This window comes from Psammomys obesus, unplaced genomic scaffold (genome assembly GCF_907164565.1).
Source record: "Psammomys obesus unplaced genomic scaffold, mPsaObe1.curated_primary_1811, whole genome shotgun sequence".
Taxonomy (NCBI): Eukaryota; Metazoa; Chordata; class Mammalia; order Rodentia; family Muridae; genus Psammomys; species Psammomys obesus.
The window spans coordinates 10,513,707-10,532,783 of record NW_026596120.1 but is presented as its reverse complement, the minus strand read 5'-3'; the positions used below and the strand labels follow the sequence as shown (position 1 = coordinate 10,532,783).

The 19,077-nt window shown below is 34.9% G+C and overlaps 1 protein-coding gene across 2 annotated transcripts in view; it reads right to left on the bottom strand.

The window, feature by feature from the left end:
• The window catches only part of Stag1 (STAG1 cohesin complex component), a 288,255-nt gene that overhangs the window by 172,780 nt on the left and 96,398 nt on the right, over positions 1-19,077 (bottom strand). For both annotated transcript variants that reach the window (XM_055629669.1, XM_055629670.1), the window contains exon 5: positions 1,299-1,395. In XM_055629669.1, the coding sequence (XP_055485644.1) occupies positions 1,299-1,395 (97 nt within the window). The remainder of the gene's footprint in view (positions 1-1,298; positions 1,396-19,077) is intronic.

Below are 19,077 nucleotides of genomic sequence, written 5' to 3'. Positions count from 1 at the left end.
AGAGATGACAGACCAACAGTTCCAAGCTTCTGTCTCTAGAGGCCTGAGCAATCCATCTAATCTCAAAAGGTTTGCTCTTCCTTTTACTTGGACTTTAGACTCTTGGTGAGGACTAGCCTGGAGTAGTATTCCAGACATGAGAAGCCATGTAGAATAGAACCAAATTACTCTAGGCAAGGCCAGCCCAACTAACCTAGCAACTCTACAGCAATGTAAGCAAGCCATTCTAGATCAGAGACCCATGACCTTCAGAGTAATAATAAATGAAAGAATCTCTAAAGAACAGCTAAGCTTAATTAAAACACAAAACAAACTCAGAAAGTCAAACAAAAAATTCAAAGAAACATCTCACCAAAAGACTGGATCAAGTGAAAAAGAGACTATCTGGTCTTAAAAGACAAGTTAGAGAAACGGGATTACACAATCAAAAGACAATATTAAATCTAAGAAAATCCTTTAAAAAAAACAAACAAACATGAGGAACTCTGGGATACTATAAAAACAGACCTACTGATCATAGGTCTAGAAAAGAAGAAAGCCAATCAAAGGGATAAGAGTATTTTCAACCAAAAGACAAAACAAAACTTCTCATATCTAAGGAAGGAGATGTCCATCAGGGTACAAGAGTTATACAGAACAACAAACAGAAAAAGCAGAAAGGAAGCTCCCCACTTCAAATATTATGTACTAGCATCTTTTGAAATACTTGCAATAATTCTTATTTTAATAAAACAATAAATGTACTGAGACACAGAAAAAATTAAAGCAGAGAGATGAATGCTGGTAATCAGTTTGCATTCTCCATTTACTGATTATGGTGCCCCAATATGATATGATGATGCCATACACATTTGCTGTGGATCTACCCTCTTCAGTCACATCTTTGTAGGAAAGTCCCCAAAGAAATTCCCAGAGGTATGTTTCCATTATGGTTCTAAATTAAAATGAAGTTGACAGGTTTAAACATCATTCATTTTGTCAAAAATTTTCTGAGCAGGTATGAAGATAAATGAAAAATTGACAAGTTGTAGAGAAACATATAAAATTTGTGATTTAAAAAAACTCGGTATTCAGTTTTTCCTGAAGATTCTGAAAGAAATAATGAAATGTGTTGCTATTTACACACGTAGCACTGATCAGGACAAGAAGAATTAAGTACCCTTAAACGGGTATATCATTCACTCTGCCAAAAATGATCAAAACACAATTCTAAAATAATTTCTATGACTAGTGGCAGGTCAAGTTACACTGTTGAACACAGAGGTGCAATAAACAGCATTTATTTTACAACTGTGTACCTCGACATCCTGAACACTGGATAAAAAAGTTGATTAAATCCAGAAGTGCGATGTCCCTGTCTTGTTTATATGATTCAATCCAGTCATCCACCACGGACTGTAGAAAAAAAAAAAAAAAAAAAAAAGCAAAAATAATTAAAATCAATTTTGACATTATACTAAACAAATTTTTTAAAAGTTTGTGTGTATGTGAAATTAATTAAATAAGATAATCACTTACCTGAAGCTATTGTTCTGTTGTCAAATAAAAGTAGACTTCTCTATTTTTAAGGCTAACAAGAAGTTGGTTACTAGAGCTCATAGATTTTTTTTTTTTAAATAGAGCAAAACACATAGGTGACCTTAAAAATCCCACCGAAATTTCTATCAATCAAATATCTTTTAAACTTGTATGATAAAATTAAGGTTTCTAAGTTCACCAAACTTAATCCTTTAGTAGTGTACACAAAGTGCATTACAAACATTTTCTTCAGTAATGTAAGAACGGTTCAGTACTTGTAAATCAAATAACTGAACCAAAATTAAGAATATTTCTATACTACTAGAACTAGTATCTAATAATCTTCTGAAACCAATATAAAAGTTTTCTATAAAACTGAGCTTATATGAGTTCTACTTCAATAAAAACAAAAACTACATGGTCTTGCTCCTGAAACCTTTGAGACACTTCAAATACCCAGGAACAAGGCAACCATTTAATATAGCATCATATCTGTATTTAATGTGAACATTAGTGAAAGACTGGGAAAGAGCAGTGGCAAGTAATAAGAACAGCAAAATCTAACTTTCTTCAGTGCTGCACCTTCTTATACATTGTTCATGTTAATTATGTTAAGTACTCCTCATTAAACTGTAGCTCAACATAAAGAGAGAATGGAGAAGACGGGAGACATGGGAAGGAAAAGTACGATAATGGTTAGTTGGGAAAATGACAGAATCAGAAGTAGCGAGGGTAATGAAGGATAATAATCACCTAATTATATACATAAATACAAAATTATCAGACACCCATCATTATGTATAATACATGTAAAATAATAAACTTAATTACAAAAGGGAGACCAAAGTCTTCTTAAGTGATTCAACAGCTTGGAATGACTAAAAATTCAAGTACAAAGTAACTTAATAAAATTAGCAAGTTAGTAAACTAATGGATGACTAGAATGCAATAAAATAAAGACATAAAACTTTTAGAAAAAAAAAAGAAAATTTACAAGACAAACAAGATACAGAAAATAAGTTCGGAAAGAAATATCATGTCCTGAATTTCTTTTAAAGATTTAATATCAAATCAATAAAGTCTATTTTTCCTAATTAAAAAATTAACATTTTAACTGCCATTCTAATTAAAATTGCTTGAGTAGAAATAGTTGTATACCTTCACACAAAACACATAAAATAAAATATTTGTACCAGAAAGTATACATGCAATGAAATGCATAAAAGTATATTGCATATTGATGAAATTCTACAAATGCACAGGTGTATAATCAACCAGAAAAGGACATAAAACATTTCCAGAATTGAAGTATCTATCTTCTCAAGCTCCCTTCCCATATGTAACCCCTGCAATCCCCAAAGTAAGCTTATGCTGAAGTTTAAAACAAAAAGTTTATTTGAGATGAATAATTTTTGAAGTTCATGTAAGGTGTTCCTCATCAAAATTATACCAGCTTTAACCACACTGTTCTGGTGGTCGTGTACAGGTGTGCATCTCTGTCTGTGTGTGCACACGTTTTCTCTCTCCCCCCCACCCTCTCCTTTAAAGACAGGCTCTGGTGTCACTCTGCAGACCTGGCTGCTACCAAGAAATCTGCTGTGTAGAACACGCTGGCCTTGAAGACCTTTGACTGCTCAGTGTAGAGATTAAAATCATGTGTTACCAATCTCTGCTTACATTGTTTATTTTTATTTTTTTAATATCACTGATTTCTCTTACTACAAAATAAACCAATTTGTTCTCTAAAGTTGGTACATTAACAATGTTTCTACTAGGGCATGACTATTTTAAACATAACTAGTAGACTTGTTAATGCACAGAATGAACAGACCAGATCTCCTAGCTTCCTTCCTATTTCTGTGATAAAATACCCTGAACTAAGAGAAAAAAAATGTCATTGGCTCACAGTTCTAAGTTTCAGGACATCAGTACAGTGAAAACAAAGCAGTAGAACTTGAACCATCTACTCATATTACATCCACTGTAAAGTACAGAGAGCAATTAATTAACACATGCACGTCCCACTCAACTTGTCCTCAAGACTCTTGATTCTGTCTAGGGCACAGCCCATGAAATAGTGCAGTCAGTATTCCGGACAGGTTTTCATAAGTCAATACAATTATGAAAATCTCTCACAGCCATGTCCAACGACCAACCTGATCTAAACAATTCCACATTCAGATTCCTTTCCAAGACAATCCTAGAATGTGTCAAGTGGGTAATTAAAACCAACCATCATACAAGTATTACCAGATTATGCAAAACAAACAAACAAAAAAAAGCAAAGCAAATACAGTAAGATTCATTTTGCCAACAACAAATGAGATCTTGTGCTTCTAGAGGCCAAATGTCAATATAAATACCAGGTATTTTCAATCCTTTTGACTTAAACCATATGGTTGGTCATATTTTTTCATTCATGACTCTACTGAGAAGTGTCTTCTTTCAAATTAAGAGAAGACTTTGGGTATGTAAAATTGTCCTCCTACGGCACCACGTGCCTCAGAAGTTCTGTTTTAAAAGTAGACAAAAATTAGACTATAGTGGTAAAAGGTTGAAAAAGAATAAAGTCAATCTTTTGACTATTCAGCTCTACTTAATGTGTGAGGCACTGTGAGATGGTGAAAACTACAAGTAGACAGAGCTGTATAAGTGTGACTTTTAAGATACAGAGTCCAACCAAAACAGCTTGGTATGACATAGTAATAAAATGGAGCGTAAACACCATTTCTATTATGTTTAAGCATTCTGAAGGAACACTGTACATGGGGTTATATTACTTTTCAATCCTCAAAGTGACAGCATCAATTTATGCTATTACAAGTTATATACAAATTCCCAAAGTACTATAAGGGAGACTGGAACACAGAAAAATGGTAACATCATCAACATCAGAAATAATAGATGAGTAACCAAAAAGTATTATACAAAGAAAACTTAGGCTACCACAAGGACAATAACAGAATCTTAGAAAGAAAACAATGGTTTTATAAATAAAACATTCTCAAGTAATAGGGAAACTTATCCAGAAAAAAATGAAATTATTCCTATTGAAAACTCAGAGAAGACAGGTATCTAACCCCAGTACTTGAGAAGCAGAGGCAGGCATGTCTACGTAAATTCAACACAAACCTGGTCTACAGAGCAAGTCCCACTACAGCCAGAGGTATGTAGCAAAACTCTATCTCTAAATAAATAAATACCGGAGAAGTGTGGAGTGACAGGATTTTGAAACATTATCAGGTTTCAGTATAACTGGATGAATGACGGATATAAGGAAAGCAAGGGCAGAAAACAAAAGAGTGAGAAGAGGAAGAAAAAAAAAAGAAGGCATGCAAGATATCTTACAACTAAATTGCTGAGAATGAATAAGAAAGATGAAAAGTCTTATATAGTCATAAGGTAAATATGGGGAAGCAAATGAGAGAAATCATGACACACCTCACATTAAAAATGATGTAAATATTTTATCATGAATAAAAGGAAAATATCCAGAATTTTTTTAATCCAACCCATATAATATATATCTTTCAAATAAGAAGAATGAAAATTTTGCAGACTTCCTGAGCATGGTGCTAGATAACTAATTCCAGCAGCCAAAAAGATGAGACAAGAGGATGTGAATTTGAAGCCAAACTATCCCTCAATTTGAGACATCTTATCAGGGAGAGCAAATCAGACTAAATACCTAAATATATAAAATTAAGGGAGGGGATAAAACCACTGGACCAAAGACTTTATGAAAGAATCACTCTAGATTGTTTTTTTTTTTAAAAATTCACTATGAAACTATGTCATTTGACATATAATACTGATTCTTAAAAAAAAAAAAATTCCGCTTTTAAGGTTTCTAGGATAAATAATATACTTAAGTGTATCTATGCAAATTTAGGTGGAAAGAACAAATTAGGTTAAGAACTAAAATATGCATGTTATACTAATCTCATTAAATGTTATCTCCTAGAAATAACAGAGAAGCTACACCCATGAAGTCACATCAAAATGGATTCTTAAACAAGACCTGAACTACAACACCAATGGCCATGTTAATATGGAAAGGAGAAATCTCATGAGCCCTCAAGAATAAAAAAAAAAAAAAAAAAAAAAAAAAAAATACTAGAGGCAACTAAAAATACTGAGAATTTCCTTGAGGTTTTGGAGTTTCCTCAGGGAAAAGCCCCGAACAGGTTGTCTAAAACCAAGTGGTCAGCCATAAAATCGTATACATAGACATAACATTATGTGGCTTGAACTGGTTATACTTATATATTTAGGAATATATACACATATGTGTATGTGACAACAATTAAAGAAACAGAGGCCATGAATTTGGGGTGGGGGGAGACATGCATGGGAAAGGTTGAATGAAAGATAAGTGGAAAGCAACATAATTATATTTTAATGTCAATTCTTTTAAAATCTTCCTCCAAAAACAAAACTCCCCTATAAGACTTAACAAAAGGGGAAAAAACTGTTTTATGAATCTGCTTTATTCATCTTATTCACAGTTTATAAATTATTCATTTACTCTTTCATTTAAAAGTTTCTTTTATTTTCATGTTTCAAAACTCAAGTGACAACACATGCTGGGGAGGAGGTTGAAAAAGGGAAACACTCCCCTTGCTGGTGGGAATGTAAACTTGAACAACCACTTTGGAAATCAATCTTAGAAAACTTCCTACCTCAAGACCGAGCTATACCACTCCTGGGCATATATCCGAAAGAAGCTCAACCATACAACGAGGACATTTGCTCAACTGTGTTCATAGCAGCTTTATTAATAATAGCCAGAATCCGGAAACAACTCAGATGTTCCTCAACGGAGGAATGGATACAGAAATTGTAGTACATTTACACAATGGAATACTACTCAGCCATTAAAAACAAGGAAATCATGAAATTTGCAGAAAGACAAGTATGGCATGTATACTCACTTATAAATGAATATTAGCCATATATGTATACACACACACACACACACACACACACACACACACACACACACACACATACACAGATATATATACATATATATATGCATATATATGTATATATATAGAGAGAGAGAGAGAATAAACACACGAATATAGGATAAACATACTAAGATCTACAGACCTAAAGACGATAAACAACAAGGAGGATCCCAGGGAAGAGGCTAATTCTCATTCAGAAGGGAAACAGGATAGACACTGGAAGTAGTAGAGGAGAATGAACAGGATGGGAGCCTACCACAGGTGTTCTCTAAAAGACTTCACCCAGCAGGGGATCGAAGCAGATGCAGAGACAAACAGCCAAACTTTGGACAGAGCGAGTCTTATAGAAGAAGGGGGATACAGAAGGACCCAAAAGGGATAGAAGCCCTACAATGAGATCAATAAAAGTAAAGAGAGAGAGAGAGAGAGAGAGAGAGAGAGAGAGAGAGAGAAAGAAAGGGGGGGGGGGGGGGGGGTTCAGAAGAGACTGATGCATCAAACAAAGACCAAACAGAGAGAGGATTTAGATCCCTGCTCATATGTAGCCCAGACAGCTCAGTCTCCATGTGGGTGCCCTAGTAAGGGGAGAAGAGACAATCACTTCTCCTTGTGGGGACAACATAGCCAGCCCACAGAGGCAAGGATCCAAGCAGTCCTGATGGGGCCTGATAGGTTAGTGTCAGACAGTACAGTACGAGAGGAGGACGTCCTCTATCAGTGGACTAGGGGAAAGTGACAAGAGAGGAAAAGGGAGGGAGGAAATGGGAGGAGATAAAGAGGAGGGCTACAACCGGGACACAAAGTGAATAAATTGTTATAATAATAATGATGATGCTAATAATGTTGATATAAAAATTTTAAAGAATTTCCAATGGCAGCACCCTGACCAATCATTATTCAGATGGAATAAATTACATATTTCAAAAGGAGAAACACTGTTCAGATCTTTGACTAATTTCATTCAAATAAACAACAAAAAGTTCCTGATGGTTATATGTATAATATACCTGAGAAATGTGCAACTGACATGTGAAAAATGCCTTCTAAAGATTATTCTAGAATAAGGTAAATACATATTTAAGACATACAGTACAAAAACTATAGTTTTTATATTATAGGATATTTCATTACAGAAACTTACTTTCCAAATTTACATTTTCTAGAAGGGTGCATTATCGGGCCAACAGCAAAATAATTGGATGAATACAGATAGTTCCTTCATTTGGTGAGAGGAATTTATAAATGAATGGACCTTTTACACCATGTAATTCAATACTTGTAACTGAATTAACCTTGATATAATACTACAGTAAGCAGCTGGGATACTCTCTATGAGTTGAAAGAAAATTAGTAAAAGACAACGTGGCATTCTAAAAATAAGCTCTGTAAAGGAGTCAAGTTACAAGATTTTTCTTCAAAGAATCCCCCAAAACATACTTCCATACAACCAACAATCAGCCTACCACCAACTTTCAGTCTTCACTAATTTTTTTCACTATAAACATAAAGAGACATGAGCTATGTATACAAAAAAACAATTATTGTAGCCTCATACATGAGCCATTTATTCTCTGGAAGAAAACTATATTAAGAAAAATTCTCACCAACTTTCTGCTCCTTTTATACTATAGTACCTATACTCAAAAACACATATAAAGAAGATATGAGTAACATTAGCAATAAATATGGCCAGGTTGATATGCAAAAAACATAAAACCAAGTATTACAGAGTATGTGTAGAATTCACAAAAGAACACCATAACCTTTATTTCTAAGGTAGGAAAAAGTATTTACTATAATTCTGATTTACCCATTTCTAAAGTATTTAAATAAGGTTATCGACTCAATTATTCGGAAACCTAAGCTACAGGTCCACTGATTTTTCTTTTCCACAGTGGATTGATGGTTCACTGACAGAAAAATAAACAAATAATAATAAATAATAAAAAAATCATTTCATAGGATAGTTTTCTAAGTCATATTTGGAAATGGTACATACTATTTCAGCTAATACTTAGCAAAAATGTCTACATAGTCTTATCTGCAGTCAAGAGAAGTGAAGAAATGTCTTTCTACCAGTAGCATACTGAATTCTCTTATATGAAGTAAATTATGAAATAAAATTTTGGTACCCAGATACCTATCTCTACCAAAAATCAACTCTTTTGGGTACTGATAATAGATATGTACTTCCTGTCAATTAAAATAGTCAAGTATTGTATTAGAGTTTACTCTTATTTAAATGACTATGAATAAGTTTTCACTAGTGTGATAGAATAAAATACAGCTAAGACTAATAGCACTAATGGTAAAAATATTGTTTTATTTACAGTAAGTATAATGTAATACTATTTTTAAACATGTCTACAAAAAGACATAAAAAATTAAAAGAACAACACTCACGGGATTTCTGCTCCCAAATCATTGCAAGTACTTTTTACTCTAAGACTCTAAAGCAAACAAGAAACAAACAATACTTGTAGTGAGAATTCTAAAATTTTGGTTTCTTTAAAAGCGCAGAAATATTATAAGAACATGGTTTCGTTTTAATCCCAGGTGTGGAGATATAGGGCTGATTCGAACTGCAGCAATGATTTGGCCTGTGCTCTATTAGAGGTGTGGTTTTGCCAGCTGCAGATAGTTTCTGCAAGAGTGTGATGTCTGGAATTCTTGGAAATGTTCAGAAGCTAGAGACCCAATAGGCAGGGTTGGTGGTTACTGGTCATTCAGTGGGTATTGGTTGCAGTTTGTCACTAGTCATGCTTAAAGAGGAAACAAGAACAAAGAACTTAGATTGAAGGTTCTCAATCTCTCCCCTCTATCCTTTCTCTCTTATCTAGTGATAGGGGGCAAAACTTGGGAGATAAACCCATAGTAAAATGCAGTTCTATTATATGTATATTTATAATGTTTAATAACAATTACAGACAAATCATTACTTTGTGTGGTTATTTTACTTTTAGGTTTAAGCTTAAAGATTCTTGAGTATTCAAAGCCTGGAATTTTGTTTGTTAGTCTTGAATGGGTTTTTGTTGTTTATTTTTTAAATGACACTCTTTAGGAACTTGTGTTTGCTTTTTGCACTGTGCATTAGTGATGCATACACAAAAAGAAATTCACGAGTGGTTTAGCTCTGCCAAATGTGAACAGTTTACTTGGCTGATTATGTACTTGAGCCTGACTAAATATATAAATAAATCCACATAGATAATACTATTATACAACAATAAAAGCTGTCTAGCGTTAGTTCCTATTATTCTTTGGGCTTCAAATAATTGCTCTTCATATTTACTTCTGGTATTTTTAAGCTTTTTATGGAATTTTGGAGTCTAGATCTTAACAGTAGCTCTTTACTAAGACAGTAATTTAGTTAGGATTCTAGACAATCTCAACTTAAAAGGAGTTGGTAGTACCCCTTTCTTGCTTTAAACTAGACAGCATAAACAGCCAGTGTCAGTTGGAATATGAAAAAGTGTATTTGCCTTTCTTTAATCCCTTCAGATTGAAGGATGGAAATGAGACCAACCAGTGAGACACAAAAATAGGCCAACTAAACAATGCCTAAAAATTGATTAAATTTCAAAAACAAATTGCAGAAGAACATGTGATTGCTATAAACAAAACACACACACACACACACACACACACACACACACACACACACACACACGCCATAACCAGCTAATCTTAGGGTTTCTATTGCTGTGATGAAATATTATAACCAAACAGCAAATTTGGGAGGAAAGGGTTTATTTGGCTTACACTTACACATCATTGAAAAAAGCTGTAACAGAAACCCAAACAGAGCAGGAATCTGGAGACAAGAACTGATACAGAGGCCATGAACTGCCTTGTTCATCATGGTTTGTTCAGTCTGCTTTCTTATAGAACTCAAGAGCACCAGCCCAGGGATGGAACCCCTCACAGTGAGTGACCCCCAACAATAATTAAGATTTGCCCTACAGGCTGGCCTATAGCCCAATCTTACAGAGCTATTTTCTCAGATGACTCTAGTTTGTGTCACACTGACATAAAACTTGCCAGCACACAGACTGAAACCAAACTTGCCAAATTGTTTCATTATAAAAGCAGCTCCCTATCATGAGCCTTTCAAAATTGCTACCTCCCAGCATGTATCTGATGGCACGACACATCTAGAAAAGCCAACTAAAGGACAGAAAAGAGGAATAAAACCCTATTTTGAAGAAAAGGTACTCCTGGAGTTCATACCCCCTTAACTTAAGAATAAGCCATTCCTCCATTAAAATTCACGTATTAAAATGAGCTATTCAAATTTCACACTTAACTCATTCTTTAATTAATAAATCCCAAGACCTTAAAATAAGTTAAGATGAGATTTTTAAAAAATATTGGACCAGAGAATGGAAATATTTTTCTATTAGGCAAATTCATTACTACTGGTGCACTCCCTAGATATTCTGAATGAATGCATTAGTTTGTGTGGATATGGCTATAAATATACTGGCTAGATTGCCAGAGCTCCCTTGACACTGGTACAGAATGTAATAATTTAAGAGTTAAAAGTGTTTTCTTTGATCTATCATGTGAGAAATGCATACCCATAGCCCTACTACTTTATTATGCTCCAAAAGGCCTGGAAGACTTGGAAGCAATATAAGTAAACTGAGTAGACAGCTACATCATTATAAAATTCATTTCTTTGTAAGCCAAGTACATGTATAAAGGATGTGGTCATTAACAGTTCCCAGTATTCAATGTAGATACTAGCATCTCAAAGTAATAGACTAAGTAGCCACTTAATCTTATTTCACCTTCAAAGACAAAGTAGACACATTGTATGTGAATTGCAGCTTGGATATTGTGATAACTAGAATATCTCAGATTGCAGAGACCCTCTGGAGTAGGTAATAACCAGTACTACTTGGAACAAAATAAATGGCCACACTTAGCTACTAATGTAGTATTTGATTTATTCAACTGCTAAAACTCAGAGTTAAAACTTGATTTAAAAGACAAGGTTATGGGAGTTATTTAAGGAGTCAGAAGTTAAGCTTTCTCACAATTTTCACATGCAGTCAAATTCACAAACACAACTTTGAATAACGATAAGAACAAATTCCTTGAAGGACTTCTACACTACTACTAAGTTCATACAGTCTATCTCCCTCTAAAGTGTTACAACTTCTAGGGGTGTTATACTTTGTTAAAAGAAACTATCTACAATTTCTTGTAAACAGACACTATCTTTTTTATTGTTATTTTTTAAAATTTTTACAATTTATTCATTTTATTTCCCAGTTATAGTCCCCTCCCACATCTCCTACTGGTCCCACCATCCCTCCTTCTTCTCCCTATCCCTTTCCCCTCGTACACTCAAAGGGGGGCTTCTCCTTCCCTGCCATCTGACCCAAGCTTATCAGGTCTCATCAGGACTGCCTGGATCCTCTCCCATTGTGGTCTGGCAAGGCCACATTGCAAAGGGGAAGTGATCAAAGAGCAGGCAACCTAGTACATGACAAAGTTAGCCCCTACTCCCTTTATTCATGGAAACTGAGCTGCCTGTGGCCTATATCTGAGCAGGGGGTCTAGGTCCTCTCCATGTATCCTCGGTAGGTACATCAGTCTCTGTAGGGGCTCTGGGCTCAGATTTTTTAGCTTTGTTGTGTTTTTATGGAGCTACTGTCCCCTCTGGGTCCTTCTATAACTCCCTTCGTTGGTAAGACTCCCTGAACTCTGCCCAGAGTTTGGCTCTGAGTCTCAGCATATGCTTCGACCCCCTGTTAAGTGGAGCCTTTCAAAGGACCTCTATGGGAGGCTCCTGTCCTGTTCTCTTTGGGGATTCTTATTATCCCTGTTATCCAGTTAGAGGCTTGCAGTGGTTAAGTAATAGATAGCAGACCTTTCTGGTACTCATGAGGATACATTCATATTATACTAGTCCAAAGATGCTGAAACACCTGTCATCTACAAATACTTTCTAAAATTACTGCATACCAAATAAAACTTTGTACACTTAGTTGTGTCTCAAGTAAACAACGATAGTCTAAGACCTGCAACTTCTCAAAGAAGTTCTTGGCATCAATTACAAACTACTATTGTTTTCTTCTTGTTGAATAATAAGTTGTTTCCTAAATGTATGTTGTGGAGCTGCAGGGGGAAATCAAATAATTCTATTAACTCATAAGGGTTCAAATTAAATCATCAGTGATACTAACAAGCCTTTTAAATACCCAAAGACCAACTTTCTCTTTCTTGTTCCCTTAAACTCAATTTCCAATTTTTCAAACCTGTTTCCATTTATGTTCATGTTCTCCAGAATTTAATAATGATTTTAGGTTAAGGAATCCTGTACTAGGTTCAAAGATTTTTCACTAGCAGGAGAAAAGTTTCTTTGTAGCCCTAGATCAAAGGATTAGGGTTTAAAGCCTAACAAACAGTAAGAATTCAGTTCAACATATATTCAGTCTGTTTTAGCAGTTTAGAAATAAACTTTCTCATGAAGAGTTTTACTTTATTATGTTCAAAGCCAATGAATCTTCATCAAACCAATAACTGACGGAGGGATGATGTCCAGAATATATAAGGAACTCAGGAAGTTTTAATCCAATAAACTAAATAATCCAATTAAAAACTGGGGTACAGAGCTAAACAGAGAATTCTCAACAGAGGAATTTTTCCTTTCTAAGATTGAAAGTCCATGAATATTACAATCAGGTAAGATTAATTTATACTGTATCCTTTGTGCATAACGGAGAGTCTAAAAAAGTAAAATTAGTTCTCAACCAATTTTTTTTTTTTTTAATGACTGACTAAAAGTTCAACTGTTCATATCTCAGGGTAAATTAAAAAATAGAGCCTGGTGTGGTGCACATACTTGTAATCCCAGCACATGAGGAGGCAGAGGCAGATGGATGTCTGTGAGTTCTAGGTCAACCTGGTCTACTCACAGCTACACAGAGAAACCCTGTTTAGAAAAACCAAAAAAAGTGGATATTAGCCATAAAATATAGGCTAAACATACTAAAATCTATGTCCGTAAAAAAGCTAAACAACAAGGAGGACCCTAGGGAAGAGGCTTAATCTCATTCAGAAGGGCAAACAGGATAAACATCGGAGTAGGAAAAGACGGAACAGGACAGGATCTTTCCACAGGGTGCCTCTGGAAGACTCTACCCATCAGGTAATCCTGGTCTGATTTTACTTATTACAAATTTACCCATAAACAGATAATATCTGTAAATAACTGCTTTCTTTGTTATTTTGAATTGATTTTCTCAAATGCCTTGGAGAAAAATTTTAAATTATGTATTTATCAATCAAAAACGTGGATTACAAGAAATTATCTAAAGTGCTTAATAAACCGTTAAGCTAAAATAAACAGAACCAATTAACCTCACAGCTTACATGTTCCAAAATTACAAATGTTTACTGACATGAATGGAAAAGTCAAAACGTCCACACCTGTGACCCAGCACTTGGCAGGCAGGGCAGGCAGAGCTCTCTGGGTGTGGAGCTAGCCTGTCCACACTTTGAGCTCCAGGCCAGCTGCAACTACAGAGACCCCATCCCAAAATAACCAGGAAGGCAAGATCTACAAATCCAAGTTTCTTATCCAAATACTCAACAGCTACACTGAGGAAGCATTACTTTATCTGGTGAATGACTAAGTTGTCAATCAGGAGTTACCAAGACCCTTTCCTTTCAGAGTCATCTCACTACTCAGCTTTATAAAATGGTGACGTTTTCTTTCCTTGCGCACAGGCTCTAGGGAAATTTGTAGCTAAGAGACACTAGGTTGTGACCACAGAGTGTTTTGATTGTTGATTTAATACCAGTGGGTTTTTAGAACATGGCTTTTACTTTAGTAATTTTCATTTTGTGTCCATAAATGTCAACTGATGGACTTTTATTTCAGTCATTCAATAAAAATTTCACATTTTTAGGCTTTCCAGGAGGCATAAAGAATACAATAGGAATTAAAAACCTATAAAATTGACTTTCATTACTTCCTCATAAAGTCCACCAAAAAGTTGTTGATGTCTAACTCCAATCTACAAAGAATCACCTAACTTGATCCAAGAAAGAAACTGACAAAAATTTAAATATGACCAAGTAAGCTGTACTAACTGTTCACTGTTGCTACACAGAACACCATGAGTTTCCTATTTAATTTTGGAGGAGGAAGTGAATTCATGTGAGTTCAGGAGGTAACTTGCAGGATTCAATTTTATCCGCTTATGCGGCTTCTAAAGACTGAATTCAGTTCAACATGGTAACTAGAAATTTGTACAAGGTGAGACATCTTAATGATCAAAACTTTTTAATGTAAATTTTTTAATACTATAGAAGAATTTCCCTTGAAATTTTAAAACAGATATGTGTGTCTGTAAATATGTATACTTCCACATCTTACTTTTCAACTATTGCAGCTTTTCTCTTTTATTATTTTTTTTATTTTGCTGGGGCTTCCATTATTGTTGATTTAAGGTATTGCTATGGGTTTATTACAGCAAGTAATAAACAGTAGTGATAATGCTTATTTCAGGGATCTATATGCTACTATGAAAAAGATAGACTGAGAAATGTCTTTTTGAGGGAGGTAACATTTACTAGTAACAAAAGTTTCTTTTATCCTATTCACAAAGTTTTTACCATGAGTACAGAATAATAAAACATTCTATACCAAATCAGATAGTATGGGTTTCTCTTGTAGCACAATTATACGGTACATTATAGTATAAGATTGTCTAATATCAAGCCATCTTTGCATTTCTGAGATAAAAAGCATTTCTATTTCCTTAATATTATCCTCTTTCCTTCTCTGGGCTACATTTTAAGTGAATGCCTAGGGGGAGCCTATTCTGTGTATTTTAATAGTGTTTATTTTACCACAGAAAAAGTAATTTCCTAAATAATTTTTTTCAACAACTTACTTTCAGCTTTTTTTTGTTTGTTTTGGTTCCATACAGGGTTTCTCTGTGTAATAGCCCTAACTGTCCTTGTCTCACTTTGCAGACCAGGCTGACCTCAAACTCACAAGAGATCCAGCTGCCTCTACTTCGAAAGTGCTAAAATTAAAAGTGTGCACCACCACCCCTGACCTTATTTTCAGTTTTTAAGATGTTTTTTTTCTTTTTGTTTGTTTTGAGACAGGGCCTCCGCCTCCCCGCCTCTGCCTCTCTGTCTGTCTGTCTGTCTGTCTGTTAGTCTGTCTGTCTGTCTCTCCCTTTGCACCTCGATTGAAGGCAGGTGCCACGCCTGGCTTTCCTATTTTATTTTGTACATAATTTCTTTTATCCTTCTAGCCTTTTTGTAGTTGTTGATGGAGTCGGAGGTTGTTGTTTTTTGAGACAGGGTTTCCCTGTGTAGCCTTTGTAGACAAGGCTGGCCTAAAACTCAAAGAGATCGCCTGCCTCTGCCTCAGGTACTGGGATTTCAGGAAGATGTCATGGTTCCCAGCTTTTAGCCTTTTAAACTTACTCATTTATTATGCATCTACCTTCAGCTGAATTTTGCTGATTATGTCTGTTCATATTCAAGAATACTAAAACTTTAGACATTCAACATTGGTAATTTCACAGATGTTGTCATCAAAACAGTAAACCATTAACCCAAGTACATTTGATATATCCTATACTTGTCCTTTGTCTTCCCTCATCTCTTGATTTCCTATAAAAAAATTTTTTTAACATATACTATCCTATTCCTCTTGGGAGTGACTTGCTTCTTTTTTTTCTAGGGCTTTTAAGTGTGCCATTAAGTTGCTTGTATAAGATGTCTCAAACGTCTTTCTGGAGGCACTTAGTGCTATTATGAACTTTCCTCTTACCACTGCTTTCATTGTGTCCCATAAGTTTGGGTAAGTTGTGCCTTACCCAAATTCACTTTCATTGAATTGTAGGAAGTCTCTAATTTCTTTGTTCATTTCTTACCTAACCAAGTTGTCATTGAGCAGAGAGTTTTTAGTTTCCATGTGTATGTAGGCTTTTTGTTGTTGTTAAAGTCTAGTTTTAGGCCATGGTAGTCTGATAGGATACATGGGATTATTTCGATCTTCTTGTATCTGTTGAGGATGTGGAGAAAGGGGAAGCCTCCTCCATTGCAGGTGGAAATGTAAACTGGTACAACCACTCTGGAAATCAATCTGGCGCTTTCTCAGACAATTAAGAATAATGCTTCCTCAAGATCCAGCTATACCACTCCTAGGCATATATCCAAACTATACTCAAGTACACAACAAGGACATTTGCTCAACCATGTTTGTGGAAGCTTTATATGTAACAGCCAGAACTTGGAAACAACACAGATGTCCCTCAATGGAAGAATGAATACAGAAATTGTGGAGGAGGACATCCCCTATCAGTGGACTTGGAGAGGGGCATGGGATGGGATGAGGGAGGGAGTGTGGGATTGGGAGGAAATGAGAGAGAGGCCTACAGCTGGGTTACAAAGTGAATAAACTGTAGTTAATATAAAAAATTAAAAAGATACACTATCCTGAAAAAAAGTAAAACCCTTTCGAGTATTTTGGTAATGTTTTTTTTAACTAATAACTCTATGGATAGTAAGTATAACAGCGAAACTGAAGAATAGCTTGAGATACATGATATCTGAAATACTTTTCTCACTGTGGTGACAAGGTTCCTAATAGAAATATCGTAAAAGACAAAAAAAAAAATTATTTTAGCTTTTAGTTTCAGAGGAATTCAGCTTTCATTCTGAGGAAGACACAGAAGAGGTCACAGTAGTAGGAGCCAGTGGCAGAGACATGTTCACATGGCGGTTAATCAAAAAGTAGAAGAGCAAGCAGGAACTAGAAGAGGGAAACTTTTAAAGTCCTACCTAATAAGTAACAACTTGGCAAGGCAGGCCTTACACGCTAAGGGTTCCATAACCTCCAGATATATTACTACAAGCCAAAAGAAGCAGCTCTGAAATAGGAGACTCCACGGACATTTCCCGTTCACGCCAGCCTGTCTAGTTGTTCTTGAGCTTCCACTGCAGGCAGGATACTAAGGGCTTTACTTTCTAAATAAAACTGTATACTCTCATGTTTTAGGAAGTAATTTATTTCAGAAGTAATTTAAGTTCTTTTAGCCCACAAATGTCAAGTTTCTGACAACTATTAAGTGCTTCTCTATCATAATCCAAGTTCTGTTCATTTTTTATATTCTTCTATACAAAAAAACATAAACATTTAGTTTGTGTTCAACTTTACCGACATTGTCTATTCCCTCAACCCAATGGGTTTGTGATAAGAGTATTGCTCTAACCTCATGTTCCTCCAGCCTCTGTCTTTAGTTACAGGAGTACAAGACTAAATATGCCTTTTATACTTTCTATACGACAGTCTATCGTGACTTTATGTTTGAAGTGGGTAGGCAACAAATAGTGAAATTACCACGACACTTAATAAAAGGTCCTTGTCATTAATCTAAACATGCATGTCCTTGGCTCAGGGATAACACATAAAAATTTGGTATGAAACAATTTACATTTTAGATATACAATAAAAATGATCAAAAGCACTACTTTTTATGAGTTTTAACAAAATTAAAACCTGCTCAACAAATTATGACCATGGTATATGAGTAAAACAAAAATAAATTTTAAAAATCAGAAAGCAAATACACAGTAAAATGCCATTAATAGGTTCAGGATGAACCTAATGTACAAACTAAAACCAAAGTTTGTACATTAATCTTGACATATTAAGTAGAGAAAAAAAAATTTTGATATACCAAGTAGAGTACTAAATTATAAAAAAGCTTCAAAATAGTGACTACAATTGAAAAATAAAGCAATAACATACTTGAAATATTATATTAAAATCAAATTCTGAAAGATGTAGTGTCCTGACAAGTAACCCACACCCAGAAAATGTGGTAGAAAAGTGATGCAATAATAACATACAAAAAATTAACTTGGTCAAGATTTTGTTTAAAATGTACATAGAATTTTGTTCATATAACATTATTTTATGACTGGGGAGATACGTCATTTGATAAAGTGGCTGCTATACATTTGAAAACACCAATGTTCAATCCCTTGAGTCCACATTAAAACATGAGAACAGGACTAGAAAGACAGCTCACCAGTCAAGAGTGCTTTCTGCTTGGTTCCTAGGAACCATGCCAGGTGGATTACAACTTCCCCTCCAAAGGATCGGATGCCTTTTTCTGGACTCTCAGAAAGCTGCACTCACATGTGTACACTCTACTACCACCACAAATACATATATACAAAACTAAGAAAATAAACCTTAAAAAGTATACACTACCACAACCAGCCAGTCTGATTTTAAAAAGTATTGATAATGAATGGTTTTTCAATATTAATTTTAACATTCAGCTGTAAATATATTAAAATATTTATAATAAGTAAAATTTTACATTAAAATGCAGAATTATTAAATGTATATAAAATTCACTTGCCTAATTCTCATATTTGTATTTCTAGTCAACATTGAGAATATACTTTAAAAAGCAGTATTTCAATGAACTGAGTGCCTGGCTCTTTGACCTCCCCCTACCCCACCCCAAGGGAGGAAGGAACAGCCCTGTCAGGCCACAGAGGAGGACACTGCAGCCAGTCCTGATGAGAC